The sequence below is a fragment of the Epinephelus fuscoguttatus genome, linkage group LG17, assembly GCF_011397635.1.
Source record: "Epinephelus fuscoguttatus linkage group LG17, E.fuscoguttatus.final_Chr_v1".
NCBI lineage: Eukaryota > Metazoa > Chordata > Actinopteri > Perciformes > Serranidae > Epinephelus > Epinephelus fuscoguttatus.
The window spans coordinates 38,873,272-38,887,875 of NC_064768.1; the positions used below are offsets into that span (position 1 = coordinate 38,873,272).

The following is a 14,604-nucleotide window of genomic DNA, read 5'->3' on the forward strand; positions in this document are numbered from 1 at the left end:
CAAAACATGCGTCGGCACATCACGTGACAGCTACCTCACTGAACTGATGCAGCTTACAGGCACTTTGTTAAAACAGCAGCAGACAGCACCGTCCTGTTCATTTCTTGTCTCCATCCAGGTATGATGCATTAGGATCATCAACACGCCAACATGTTTCTGTCAGCAGCAGTCACTTAAACTAATAACAACATGATTTCACTCAGACTATGTCACTGTGGAGTGTTGAAACTTTGCTTTCAACCTTAAAAATAATGTTCCACTAAATCCATGAAGGTATACTTTTAATATATGATGCAGGAGGATATTAAGATCAATAAAAACTATGAAACATTGCTACTGCTATTTCTCCTAGGTTGGGCCTTTTTTGAGTCAGATTGACTGGACTATATTAGGAACAGTTATAATTTGGGTGCTTTTCCTCACAGTAAAGCAGACCAGGGGCCTGTTGTTCGAAACCTAGATAAGGGATTAAGCTGGGATATGTTGGTTATCCTGGCTTAATTTAGTGTTGATTCGGTTGTTCGAAAGCAGAGGCACATATGTTGCCATGGAGATTTATTCTGTGCACTTAGCCTGGTCCCGACCAGGCTAACAACCAGGCTTAGTTTAGCCTGGTGCCCTATCTGTCCAGTCAGCTGTCACTGTGAAAGGAAATCAATGTGTTTTACTGTCATTTCATGTTCTTATGTACGTATTTGCCTCATTTTTGAACAAAATACATTAAGCCTACAATAATAAAAAACATTTAACATTTACAACATTATTTTTGTCATAGCCCAAGCATACTTTGACATGCACATATCTTTACCAATATTAATTGTTGGAATAAACATACAAGTAGGTGTATTTGGCATGAACACAATTAGTGGTTATTAGGTGTCATAACTGTATGGCCTTCCCAAATTATATTCCCAGTTAACTGGACCAATAACTCAAGTGTACTTTACATCAATGAATGAAAACATGAAGATGAAACTACAATATTCTTTGACCTCATTTTATTTAAATGAAAAATACTGTAATCAGTTACTGTCTGCTTTGAGCTGTGAGAGAGAAGGAGAGAAATAATTTTGATTAATACATTGCATCACTGTCATGCTTACAATATGCATTAAAATTACTTACTTCTTTCTGTAGTTTCTTAATTTCCAAGTCAAGTTTCCTTAAGGTCTTTCTTTTGTCTGTCAAGCTCCATGTCCTGCAGCTTCCTCTTTTCACACTGGAGCTTGACAACTGCCAGTGCTCTCTGCTCCCTCAGATGACTTGCTTTTTTCTTAAGCAATCTATACTTTTTATAAAAACAAAACCTGATATAAGCAGCTTTTCAATGAAACTGCAAAAAGCAGCTATTTTCAACAACCCTGCTATAAGCAGCCATTTAATAAGAACTGCAAAAAGGCAACTATTTTAACAACAACAACAAAAAAAAAACGTATTAAAAGGCAGCTATTTTGGGGGAGTTGGTGGCTTAGTGACAGAGCAGGCGCCCCACGTAGCTACAAGGCTGTTGCCACAGCGGCCCGGGTTCAAATCCTGCCAGTGGCCCTTTGCTGCATGTCATCACCCCTCTCTCTCTTCCTCCCCCCCCTCATGCTTACCTGTCCTCTCCATAAAAGGCAGCTATTTTAACAAAAAACTTATTAAGGCAACTATTTTAACTAAAAACGTGCTAAAAAAAAAGTATGACAAATAATGTTATCAGTCGCTGTCTGATTGGAGCTGGGGAGAGAAAGAGAGAATTAACATTGATTAATACATTGCGTCATGCTTACAATGTGCATTAAAATCACTTACTTCTTTCTCTAGTTTCTTAATTTCTAGTTTCTTAATTTCTAAGTCGAATTTCCTTAAGGTTTTTCTTTGAATTTGTCAATTTGTCTTACACTGCAAGACAATCCAAAGTCAGACAGTCCACATAACACCAATGGTTGATTAATGAATGAATAAAATGATTGATTCCATGTACAGTATACTGGAAAAATGTACCTTGTATGAAGAGGGCAGTGCAAACATTGGACATGCAGACTGGAGGAGCCGGAGATCAAACCGCTGATCTTTCCATTGGCGGATGACCCACTCTACCTCTGAGCCACAGCCGCCCCTGTCCACATCTGTAACGACCAGTCTGAGCTAAATTTTTGGCTTCAGCAACTGTGTGTTGAACATGTGACCAGAACAAAAAGGGATTGTTCCTGTTGCCATGGTTACCATTGATATGACAAATAAAGTGTGATAAAGACTGACAGGTCCGTCACTCAGCGTCAGTACATGATATCCCTGTCTTTCCCCGTCTGACTTCAGTCTCAACCTACATTAGAAAATAAACTGTGAAATATGTATTTAGTCGTTACTGAGGTCTGCTGCTAAATTCAGCTTCTTTTTTTTTTTTTCTTTTCCCTACTTGTCTGCATTGGTCTTCATAGCTTAGCACCACAAAAGGGTGTAAGCTTCTTGTGAAGATTGATGCACTGTTAATCTTGCAGTCAAGTATTTTATACCCATAATGCGTGGTTGTGACCGTCACCCACCCTCCCTGGAGACTAGCCTAACAGCCTTTATTGGAAAAACTTCCTAATATGAGCCAGAGAGGGCCGTGATACACCAAAGTGTGTCAAGGGGAAAGTAAGGAAACAAGCAAGGGGGAGGGGCAGGTGCTTAAGTCCTGAGTTATATAGTGACAGTGCATGCAGAGAAGAAGGAGGAAAAACAAACAAACAAATAAACAAACAAACAAAACCAAAAAAAAACAGGGGAGAAACAGGCAGTGTAGCTGATGTATTGTGGCCTTGAGGTGGTTGTGCTCCATGCAGATTATCAAAAATAAACATATACATGTCTACTATACTGTACTGAAAAACAAAAACATAAGAGTCTATACTGAACACCAAAAATATGAGAGTCTTGGTGGAGGAGGAAAGCCCGATTGCAGAGAAGAGCTGCCAGCGCAGTGTGGTGGTTTGTGCAAAGAACCGATGGGATCACTCAAACCTGTGGTTTGAGAAGCAAGTGGGCCCCTTTGGAGTGATCCCATCGGTTCTTTGCGATGCGTCACGGAGCTGAAGTATCGAACATACATGCGTGTATTTGAACCCTCCCAATGTGTTTATGAAAACCATCACCAGGGTCCAGGGCCAGCCCTGTGGGGGAAGGGGGCGGTATGGCACCCCAAGACTGCAGGAGCGCCCAGACCCCAAGACCAGGGAGCCGCAGAGGCCGCAGGACACCACACAGGCCCAAGGACCTGGGGCGGCAATGGCCGGCACCCCCAGAGAGCCAGAGACACCCCCCCCCCCCCGACAGCGGGCCAGGCGGGCACCAAGGAAACCCAACGGGCCCTGACCCAACCCCGTCCCCCAAGCAACTGCAGCATCACGCAATGGTCCCGACCTAGGCGCCACACCGCCCGCAGCAAATCGACCCCCTGCAGAAGGACGAGGCACGCCACCAGGGTGCATGGACGACGGGCCCCACCCAGCCCCCTCGAACCCCAACGCGCAGGACCACAGGCCAACCCGCAACCCCCGCCAGTACCCCCCCAGACCGCCACAGACCCAAAGCCGGACCCCCAGCCCATCCGACCCACCCCCCACCGCCGGCCGCACACCAACGGGCAGGCCCACACTGCGCAGCACCAGAACATCCCCCGCAGGCAGCACCCAGCCCCCACACCAGGCCCCCCAGCCCGGGGGGCCTGGTGTGGGGGCTAAATTCAGCTTCATGTTTCACTCAGAACAGTTTTTAATAAATCTGAAGTCAACAAATCGTGTAAACTGCGTGGTTAATGCAGACGAGCGGAGGATTAGCTGAGAAACATCACGTTTATTCACTTTACATGGAGCTACAGTTAATACTGCATTATGTGTTAGTGTCTCTTAATAAGTCATCAGAAATCAGAAATCATCTTTAGAAGGAGCAGATGTTACCTTAAGCTGCTCGAGACGTGTTAAAGTTAGCAATATTTTCACGGAGCGAGGCGAGCTAATTGCTAGCATGCTCGGTTGCTTTGAGATGGCTGTCAGAGATGGCAGAGGTATGATCACATGATCCTGTTTGAGCTGTAACAGGTGGTGTGTTCCACGTTTTATTTCCCTGTTGCTCTTGGAAAGAAGAATAGAGGACTGTAAAACTGGAAACAAACTGTTAGTATTAGAAATCAACGGTGTTGATTCAACCCCGGAAGGTGCGCACACAATTCACACAAGGTATCATCGGGGCTTGGATTAAGGTGGATAGGTACCAGTGGGGCTCGAGGACGACAGTACAACCAACCATCTCTCCCAGTGCCGGACTTCAAGTTGTCTTCACCTCTTCTTTTGGTCTGAAACACAAACTGTTAAAGAATTTCAGACACAAAATCCCAGACACCCTGTCAGTCTGGGAAACGTCTCTTTACTTCTTTGTACAACAGATTTCAGGTTCTGAGGTTCCCAAACCAGACCCCTTCCTCCCCCTGGCCAGGCCTCGAGATCCTTTCCATGAAGATCACAAACAGGATCAGTGACAAGGGACAACCCTGGTGGAGGCCAACACCCACGAGAGTGTGCTCTCACTTTGGTCGTGCAGGGATCGAATGGCTTGTAGCAGCCAGCCCGGTACCCCGTAGTCCCGCAGTACCCCTCATAGGACTCCCTGAGAGACGTGGTCATAAGCCTTCTCCAAGTCCACAAAGCACATGTAGACTGGATGGGCAACCTCCCACGACCCCCGCCCAGCAGCCTCATAAGGGGAAAGAGCTGGTCCACTGATCCACGGCCAGGACGGAATCCACATTGGTTGTCCTGAAGCCGAGGTACAACAATCGGTCGGAGCCTCCTTTCCAGCACCCTGGAGTAAACTTTACCCATGAGGCTGAGCAGTGTGATACCCTGATAGTTGGAGCACACCCTCAGGTCCCCTTCTTTGAAAATGGGAAGGTGTAGGCTGCAGGTGTTTCAAAGGAAACGCAGGAAAAACTCAAACTGAATCCAAATGTAATGTTTTTATTGACCTTTATTATAATAATGCTGAAGGACTAGGAGAGTCAGTGCTCATGTAAAGCTGTGTGGAAGACTTCCAACCACATTGTTCAGTATGAAGGGCAGAGGAACAACATCTGTGTAATCCAGGTTACTTAGCATGCAGCACAGAATAAAGAAATGAACACATGGAAAATGTATATTGGTCAGATTTGGCAAAGCTGATGGCAGCACCACCCACCCTCATCCAAGGATACGAGAAATCTTTTTCTCACAGATACATTTCTTTTTGTCATAATATCCACTCTGTGTCCATTGTCCTTGGTCACTGCAGCATGTTGCAGCGTTCCAGTAAATGTCAGAGGTTGGTAGTCCTGGTGCCCAGAACCTGGAGGACAAATAAAATGCTTTTAAACAGGGCTGAAACAACTGATTATTTTCAATTTGAAGCAAACTGTTGAATTTTACTTGAAATATTGATTTTATCTGTAATCCATCAAATTATTGTAATAACTGGTTGAAGATTCAGTTTGGTTAATGGATGTTATCTGTAATGGCTGCCAATGAAAGAATGAAACCTTGTTCAGAACTCCCATCTTTCAGTTTACAGTCATTTAGGGGATTTGTACTTTGAAGAATCATCCTCAAAACAGACTGCCATTGTTTTTCTGATATCTATAGCACCATTAATAATGTTTACAGGAAGACTATTTGATGCAGCACCTCAGTCGGCTATTGGCATGAATTGTCTCTGAGGCTGACTCTGAGCACCGTCTCCAGCTTCATCTCAACACGTCCATGGGACTGATGCTCATATTTAGTTTTTTCCTCATGTTACCTCCACTTGTGTGAACAACAGAGAAGAAGAAAACAGAGACGGCCCTTCATGCAGCTTTAACTCAGCATAAATCTGTAGCTGTTTGTTCAGAAGTTTTCTCTCTGTTTTGCACACAGTGATCCTGGAGCCTGGAGTGATACAGTATAGTGTAAATAGTAGTATGGTAATATAGAGCTGGTTCATCAAGCAGCTCGACACTTCCTCACAGGTCCTATCATCTGATTCAGTTTCTGAAGACCATTAAAAAACACACACATTGATAACAATTAAAAAATCTTTTGTTTTCATTCTACTTTTTAAAGCGTACTTATTTTAGTGACAGACAGTAACTTGGGTAGAAACGTGATCGAAGCAGAAAACCTTTCAGGTGTCTCACGTTTGTGACAGCGGTGATCCGTCCACCCATTGCTGTTGCCATTCATATTTCCATCCTGTGTTTGTCCATGTGTACCGTAGACCAATCCAGGACTCTCCACGCACATTCAGCTCAGTGACAAACTTCTAGTCGTTGACAAGAGACAAAAATCAGCCACAGCTAACAGAGTCAGAGCAGGTTGAAGTGCAGACACTTTACTAGAATCAACAGTCGATGAACACTCACCTGTTCCTCTTTGTTGTTTATGATCACCAGATCTGCTCCTCTCTGCCGACAGCCAGCTCTGCTTTGTCCCCAGGTTTTCTCTTCCTTTGATTTAAAGTAACAGCTGCATCCAAATCTGCTCCATCCATCAGGACACCACTTCCCTTAATGTCAAACAAGTGTTTTAAAGAGAGATTTCACTTCAGTACTGTCACTGTTTAGTTAAAGCTCTTTCTTAACTTCCATGTTTCCCTTTCAGGTTGTTTACTCTGTAAATACTTTAAGTTTTCACTCCAGAAATATGTCAGTTTTTAAACTGTTCTCACCTTCAATTTTGTCCTTCAGCTGCTTCACTTCATCCTGTAACTGACTGTAGTGGACTGATGCGTCTTGAGAACAACAACAGATCAAAGTAAGACAGTATGGAAATATTTGTGGTTAGTCTTCAGTGTGAAGGTGGATCCTGTTTTATGGTATTTTGAAACTGATCTTACTTGAAATTTGTTTTTGGAGCTGGCTGTAGTTGTTGCTCAGTTGGTCGTATCTGCTCTGCAGCTCGTCTTTTTCCAAATTAACAGAAATATCTGTCAAGAATCACAACAAATAAGACACAGACCAACAACACCCTATCTTTCTGTTTTAAACTAAAAACAGAGTTAAGTTTCTTCCTGTGCATGATTAAAAATCACTCTCACTATATTCAACCTGGAATTTAGTTATCAGGTGTAATTGTGTCTCAATTTGTGGATAACTGACTTGCGAACTGAAGTATCAAGCATGGACAAGAAAACAAAAAAAGATCATCAACAAATATTAATTTAGCTTAAATGGGAATCACATGCCAGACGTTGATTGAACTTATGTTATGAGAGTTAATATGTACATAATATATATGATGTGTAGAACTGTGTGTGCAAGTGTTCACAGAGTCTGAACCTGTTCTGACTAGCTTCAGTGTTTTATCAACATGACATGTTGATAAAATATATGGATATTTACCTGTTATATTACAGTGGAATGCAAAAGTTTGGGCACTCCTGGTCAAAATTTAATTTACTGTAAATATTTTAGTGAGTGGAGGATGAACTGATCTCCAAAAAACATGAAGTTAAAGATGAAACATGCTTTTAAGCGTTTAAGCAAGATGAAAGAATTATTTTTGTTTTGTACAATTATAGAGTGAACAAAAATTAAAGGAGCATCATGCAAAAGTTTGGACACTCCAAGACAGTTGAGCTCTCAGACAACTTTTCCCAGGGTCTCAGACCTTAATGAGCTTGTTAGGGCTCTGGCTTGTTCACAGTCATCGTTAGGAAAGGCCAGGTGATGCAAATTTCAAAGCTTTAGAAAGACTCTGACTCCTGAAACCTTGTCCCAACAATCAGCAGCCATGGGCTCCTCTAAACAGCTGCCGAGCACTCTGAAAACTAACATAACTACTATCTTCTTACAGTCCTCTGCTGCTTCATGGACATCAAAGTGTTTTCAGGGAGCTGTTTTCTCAGTTCATCATGTCATTGAGAAATGGCAGTTAACAGGCAAAACGTTCTCACTCCGACCTATGTGAAAGGTACCCTGGGTGTGTTGGTTGTTGATGTTCTGGGACACTGTGTCAAGTTCTGCCCAGGGGCGTTTCTAGGTATACAACTGTGCAGGGGTCCCTAGTCAGAAGCCAAACCCCCCCACCCCCCGTCCATACACACACACACGCACACACACGCACACAAACACACATATAGATTTACAATACTTACTAAATATAAATGCCTCTCAAACTTACAAAAGCACTATGGTAAGACGTATGACATACAGAAAGTTAGCCTGTACTGGATGTATGAGAACATTTATTTATTTGCATGAACCTCAACAGGTTTAACAGAGCTATATCTGTAAGCAAATAAAAACACTTTTGAGTTCAGCCATTGAACCTTTCAGTTCCTCCTTGTGTAGCACATCAAACATAATCAAATCAGCCTTCCTCACGAGGGAATATTACCAAAAAAAGTGATTTATACAGTCATACAATCTTACAAATCAACACGTACAAAATAAAGAACATATACACAAATAATAACAGTATTTCAGTCCAGTTATTGAACTTTTCAGTCTTACTGTAGCACAATAAATGTAATCATGAAATCCTCGACAAGAGGGAATATTACCAAAAAAAAGTCAAAATCTTAAATTAAGAGGACCTGATATGGTCTGAAAAGGTATTCCCCTAATTGGGTAGCTTTTTAAACGAGCCCACCCACAGCCCACCTAGTCCAATTTATACAAGTTTACTTTTTAAGCATCAAACTGTACTACCTGATTTTCATCTCAGCAAAACGTCTGGTGCAGTGCATGAGCAAGCAAACACCTGACAGCCTTAATGGACAGTAGGCTTATGCTAGCTGTCTTTCCCTCTGCCAATGAAATGGCATTTTTGAGTGTTATCGAAAGTGAACCTAAACTAGCCATAGTTTAATTTGGGGTCGCGATTTGCGAGACTCATGTTTTTGGCGTCGACAAAACAGACAAGAAGTTTGAACCACTCGACTTTGAACCCGATGATCTTACCTCCCTCCACCTCATTCTCATCTCTCCTTGCTGCTTCCCTGTCCCTGCCTCCTCTGTACTGCAAAAAGAATTTCCTTATGTCCATGATGACGGTAAACCATCAATGTGTAGTGGTATTATATACTACGCTTCGGCTTTATTTGACAACATGTGTGGGCTGCTGTCTGCTGAAACATTTGTACCGCGGGCCGCAGTGGCTTGCCTTCCAATTCCAATTTTGCACGGATGCGCACTAGGCTTCATGCGCGTTCCATTCACTGAAAATGCACAGGGGCGCCCAATGCCTGCAAGTGCAACCTCTCCACTCTTTGATATGCGGCGCCGGCCCTACTACGTGGTTGAAGAAGAAATTGTGCCCGTGCTATTCTTCCTTGACATATCAGTCATAGCATAGCCCTACACATATTCAGTAATGAAAAACAATAGGCTTATTTATGAAATTGGACTGGGAATTTTTACAGCGCATGTTTACCGAGGCACGTGCCCTGGTGAAAAGTGTCTGGCGATGCGCCTGGTTCTGCCTGTTACATGGATTGTCTTCTCTCAAAATACAATTCTGTTTTCACAGGAAATTTATGTCGTGACAACACTGCGAGTTGACATGTTTTTTTCCTTTAACAACAATAACACATGGTTAGGTTTGGGGAAAAGAACAGGGTTTGGTTTTAAAATCTTACAAGATGCAACCACCTCTCTCTCTGGTGAACGTCGGTGTTTGTTGGACCCATCCATCACCCCTCCCACCCGCCTTATTTAGGCTTTTGCCTCCTTAACGTTTGTCCTTGTCCCGCTGTGTTTCCTCCTGACACCGCTGGGAGGCATTTAATATAACGGCAACGGCCGCATATCATGCCGCCATTAAACAACACCTGTTTTCTTTTATTTCTAATGCCGCAAGTCACTGCCCAAGTGCCAGATTTCAGTGATTTCAAAGTGAGACCAGGCTCTAATAGGAACTGTGGAGGTCAAGTTGATGTCTGAAAGACCAGGAAAACTTTCTGAGAGAGCTGCTTGTAGGATTGTTAGAAAGGCAAATCAAAACCCCCGTTTGACTGCAAAAGACCTGCAGGAAGATTTATCACACACTGGAGTGGTGGTGCACTGCTGTGCAGACACACCTGTACAAGTATGACCTTCATGGAAGAGTCATCAGAAGAAAACCTGTCCTGTGTCCTCACCACAAAATGCAGCGTCAGAAGTTTGCAAAGGAACATCGAAACAAGCCTGATGCTTTTTGGAAACAAGTCCTGTGGACTGATGAAGTAAAAACAGAACATTTTGGACACAATGAGCAAATGTATGTTTGGAGAAAAAACTGTTAAACACGGGGGTGGATGGATGATGCTTTGGGCTTGTGTTGCACCCAGTGGAACGGGAAACATTTCACAGGAAGAGGGAAGAATGGATTCAGTTAAAGTCCAGCAAATTCTGGAGGCAAACATCACAGCATCTGTAAAAAAGCTGAAGATGGCTTCGACAACAGGACAATGAACCTAAACACACCTCCAAATCCAAAATGTACAACCTAAGAGGAGCAAGCTGAATGTTATGCCATGGCCCTCACAGTCCCCCGACCTGAACATCATTAAACATCTGTGGATAGAGCTCAAAGAGCAGAGCATGAAGACGGCCCAAGAATCTCACAGAGCAAGAAGCCTTTTGCAGGAAGAATGGGTGAAAATCCTCCAAACAAGAACTGAGAGACTCTGAGCTGGATACAAAAAGTGTTTAGAAGCTGTGATACTTGCCAAAGGGGGCGCTACTGAGCACTGACCATGCAGGGTGCCCATACTTTAGCTTCAGGCCCTTTTGCCTTTTTTGTTATTTTGAAATTGTGAAAGATTGAAATTAAAAAGTCATCTTACTTAAATTACTGAAGAAATGTTTCATCTTTAACTCCATGCCTTTTGGAAATCAACTCATCTTCTACTTATTTAACTTCTCACAGTAAAATAAATTTTGACCAGAGGTGCCCAAACCTTTGCATGCCACTGTATCTAGCAGAAAAAAAGGCTTCAAACATGACATGACAAGAAACATAGAGGAACTAAAGATATGAGAGTTTGGGTTAAAAACTTCAGTCCTCACAGCGTATGTAGAGTCCAGCCAATATCAGAAGGTACATCACTGCCAGAGTCACTGCAGTAACACTGAAACTCCTTCTTTTGACAGCTGCAGGGTTCTTTAGAGTGCGTGGTCCTACAGAGGCAACAGACATAGAGAACGTGTTTCATGATGCTTGTTTGGAGGTTAAAGTGGCCTCTTTGAACTGTGGAGTCTTTGTTACTGCTTGTCACTCTCTCCATAAGAATCATGACTCATGTAGCACCAGATTACAGCACCAAGACTCCTGATAATGACCCACAGTGAATGATGGGTGATGGTGCATTGACTGAGTCCTGATTTATCACTCTATATCCTATTTTCACGACGCCACACAAGAACTGACATCAACTTCCTGTTTATAATATTCATCATTTTAGACTTACTGGCTTTTTGTGACTGGAGATCAGCGTGATGCTCTTCATCCTGGACGATCTCCACCTGATCCTCCTCTCCCTCTCCTCTGTTCTGTTGGACGTCTCTCGTATATCTCACATTCAGGCTCAAATCAGGTGCTGAAAGAGCATCAGCGGACATCTTGAACAAGCTAAACTTAACTGAACCTTCTTCTGTCACTGTTGACTTTGAGGTGGCCAACCTTCAAGACAGGAAGTGAGGGCAGGACAAACCACTAACACAGATGCACACATGAACACATTAATGGTAGATGAACAGCTCCACGTAATTTAAATTGACTTAAATGTTGGCATTCAGTTGTTTAGTCACTGGAACTGTAAAAACTGTCTGATAAACTTTGAATCTAAAACACACAGCATGTTTGTGTTTATTCCCTGACGTTGACATTGGGGACATACAAAGTTTTCACTCTGCAGAAGAGGTGTGTGCTCTCATATACCCATATGTGTGCATAGCTACATTCACACATCTCTGACACAGGAAATGAAATGCAACCAGTCAGTTATTTTTGTCCTGTCTGGTGGGTGAAGTAAAATGACAAGTTTAGGTGACAGGGACAATGTTTTAGATAAAGAAAAGGAAAGAGATGAGAGAAAATCTTCCTCACTGACACGCAGCCAGGTTCGGTGATAATTACCTGAAGTTCAGCTGGAAGAAATGAAGGATTCGCTCTGCTACATGCACGACTAGTAACAGACAGAGAGCAGATAATGTTACAGAACAGGAGGAGCAGAGAAATAAGATCCCAGATGAGTTATCCGGGGCCAGGTCACGCAAGCAGCAGGCAAAGCAAAGTGAAGGAGCAGCGGCTCTACTCCGAGCTCCCTCCGGATGTCCCAGCTCCTCCCCCTATCTCTAAGGCTGAATGCAGCCACCCCACGGAGGAAACTCCTTTCAACAGCTTGTATTCGCAATCTCATTCTTGCAAGCTCATGACCACAGGTGAGGGTTGGGACATAGATGGACCAGTAAATAAAAAGCTTTGCCTTCTGGCTCAGCTCCCTCTTCACCACGATGGTCCAGCGCAGTCCCTGCTTCACTGTAGATGCCGCATCAAATCGCAGATCCATCCCACGCTCCATTCTACCCTCACTCGTGAACAAGACCCAGACATACTTGAACCCCCTCGCTTGAGGCAGTAACTGTCTCCCGACCCAGAGGGGGCAATCCACCGGCTTCCAACAGAGAACCATGGCCTCAGATTTGGAGGTGCTGACTCTCATCCCAACCATTTCACATTCGGCTCCAAACCACCCCAGTGCATGCTGGAGGTCACGGTGTGATGAAGCCAACAGAACTGTCACACAGGGACCAGATGGCTTGTAGCAGCCAGCCTGGTACCCTGTAGTCCCACAGGACCCCCGTAGAAACGTGGTCATAAGCCGGGGTGGGCAAACTCCCACGATCCCTCAGCAGCCTCACAAAGGTAAAGAGCTGGTCCACTGATCCACGGCCAGGACGGAATCCACATTGCTCCTCCTGAAGCCAAGGTACAACAATTGGGGAGCCTCCTTTCCAGCACCCTGGAGTAAACTTTACCCATGAGGCTGAGCAGTGTGATACCCTGATAGTTGGTGCACACCCTCAGGTCCCCTTCTTTGAAAATGGGAAGGTGTAGGCTGCAGGTCATATAAAATGTTGTCCTTTTAAACAGGGCTGAAACAACTGATTATTTGCAATTTGAAGCAAACTGTTGAATTTTACTTGAAATATTGATTTTATCTGTAATCCATCAAATTATTGTAATAACTGGTTGAAGATTCAGTTTGGTTAATGGATGTTATCTGTAATGGCTGCCAATGAAAGAATGAAACCTTGTTCAGAACTCCCATCTTTCAGTTTACAGTCATTTAGGGATTTGTACTTTGAAGAATCATCCTCAAAACAGACTGCCATTGTTTTTCTGATATCTATAGCACCATTAATAATGTTTACAGGAAGACTATTTGATGCAGCACCTCAGTCGGCTATTGGCATGAATTGTCTCTGAGGCTGACTCTGAGCACCATCTCCAGCTTCATCTCAACACGTCCATGGGACTGATGCTCATATTTAGTTTTTTCCTCATGTTACCTCCACTCGTGAACAACAGAGAAGAAGAAAACAGAGACCCTTCATGCAGCTTTAACTCAGCATAAATCTGTAGCTGTTTGTTCACAAGTTTTCTCTCTGTTAAGCACACAGTGATCCTGGAGCCTGGAGTGATACAGTATAGTGTAAATAGTAGTATGGTAATATAGAGCTGGTTCATCAAGCAGCTTGACACTTCCTCACAGGTCCTATCATCTGATTCAGTTTCTGAAGACCATTAAAAAACACACACATTGATAACAATTAAAAACTCTTTTGTTTTCATTCTACTTTTTAAATTGTAATTATTTTAGTGACAGACAGTAACTTGGGTAGAAACGTGATTGAAGCAAAAAACCTTTCAGGTGTCTCACGTTTCTGTCAGCGGTGATCCGTCCATCCATTCATATCCTCTGTTTGTCCATGTTTCCAGTAGACCAATCCAGGACTCTCCACGCACATTCAGCTCAGTGACAAACTTCTAGTCGTTGACAAGAGACAAAAATCAGCCACAGCTAACAGAGTCAGAGCAGGTTGAAGTGCAGACACTTTACTAGAATCAACAGTCGATGAACACTCACCTGTTCCTCTTTGTTGTTTATGATCACCAGATCTGCTCCTCTCTGCCGACAGTCAGCTCTGCTTTGTCCCCAATATGTCTTCTCATTAGATTTAAAGTAGCAGCTGCATCCAAATCTGCTCCATCCATCAGGACACCACTTCCCTTAAGGTCAAACAAGTGTTTTAAAGAGAGATTTCACTTCAGTACTGTCACTGTTTAGTTAAAGCTCTTTCTTAACTTCCATGTTTCCCTTTCAGGTTGTTTACTCTGTAAATACTTTAAGTTTTCACTCCAGAAATATGTCAGTTTTTAAACTGTTCTCACCTTCAATTTTGTCCTTCAGCTGCTTCACTTCATCCTGTAACTGACTGCAGTGGACTGATGCGTCTTGAGAACAACAACAGATCAAAGTAAGACAGTATGGAAATATTTGTGGTTAGTCTTCAGTGTGAAGGTGGATCCTGTTTTATGGTATTTTGAAACTGATCTTACTTGAAATTTATTTGTTTTGGGCTGG

General features: G+C 43.2%; 1 protein-coding gene across 15 annotated transcripts in view; it reads right to left on the reverse strand.

Annotated features, from left to right (window-relative positions):
- Positions 1-5,022: 5,022 nt before the first annotated feature.
- Positions 5,023-14,604, reverse strand: part of LOC125904606 (C-type lectin domain family 2 member B-like) — a 57,621-nt gene continuing 48,039 nt past the window's right edge. For 7 of the 15 annotated variants that reach the window (XM_049602142.1, XM_049602144.1, XM_049602143.1 and 4 more), the window contains 5 exons: positions 6,868-6,957; positions 6,700-6,762; positions 6,395-6,537; positions 6,170-6,294; positions 5,023-5,343 (listed from right to left, as the gene is read on the reverse strand). In XM_049602142.1, coding sequence (XP_049458099.1) covers positions 5,199-5,343; positions 6,170-6,294; positions 6,395-6,537; positions 6,700-6,762; positions 6,868-6,957 — 566 coding nt within the window. In that variant the 3' untranslated portion in view covers positions 5,023-5,198. Of the gene's footprint in view, positions 5,344-6,169; positions 6,295-6,394; positions 6,538-6,699; positions 6,763-6,867; positions 6,958-11,023; positions 11,135-11,424; positions 11,574-14,106; positions 14,250-14,411; positions 14,475-14,604 lie in introns of those variants that run through there. The other 8 variants (XM_049602136.1, XM_049602133.1, XM_049602146.1 and 5 more) reach the window with 5 other exon arrangements.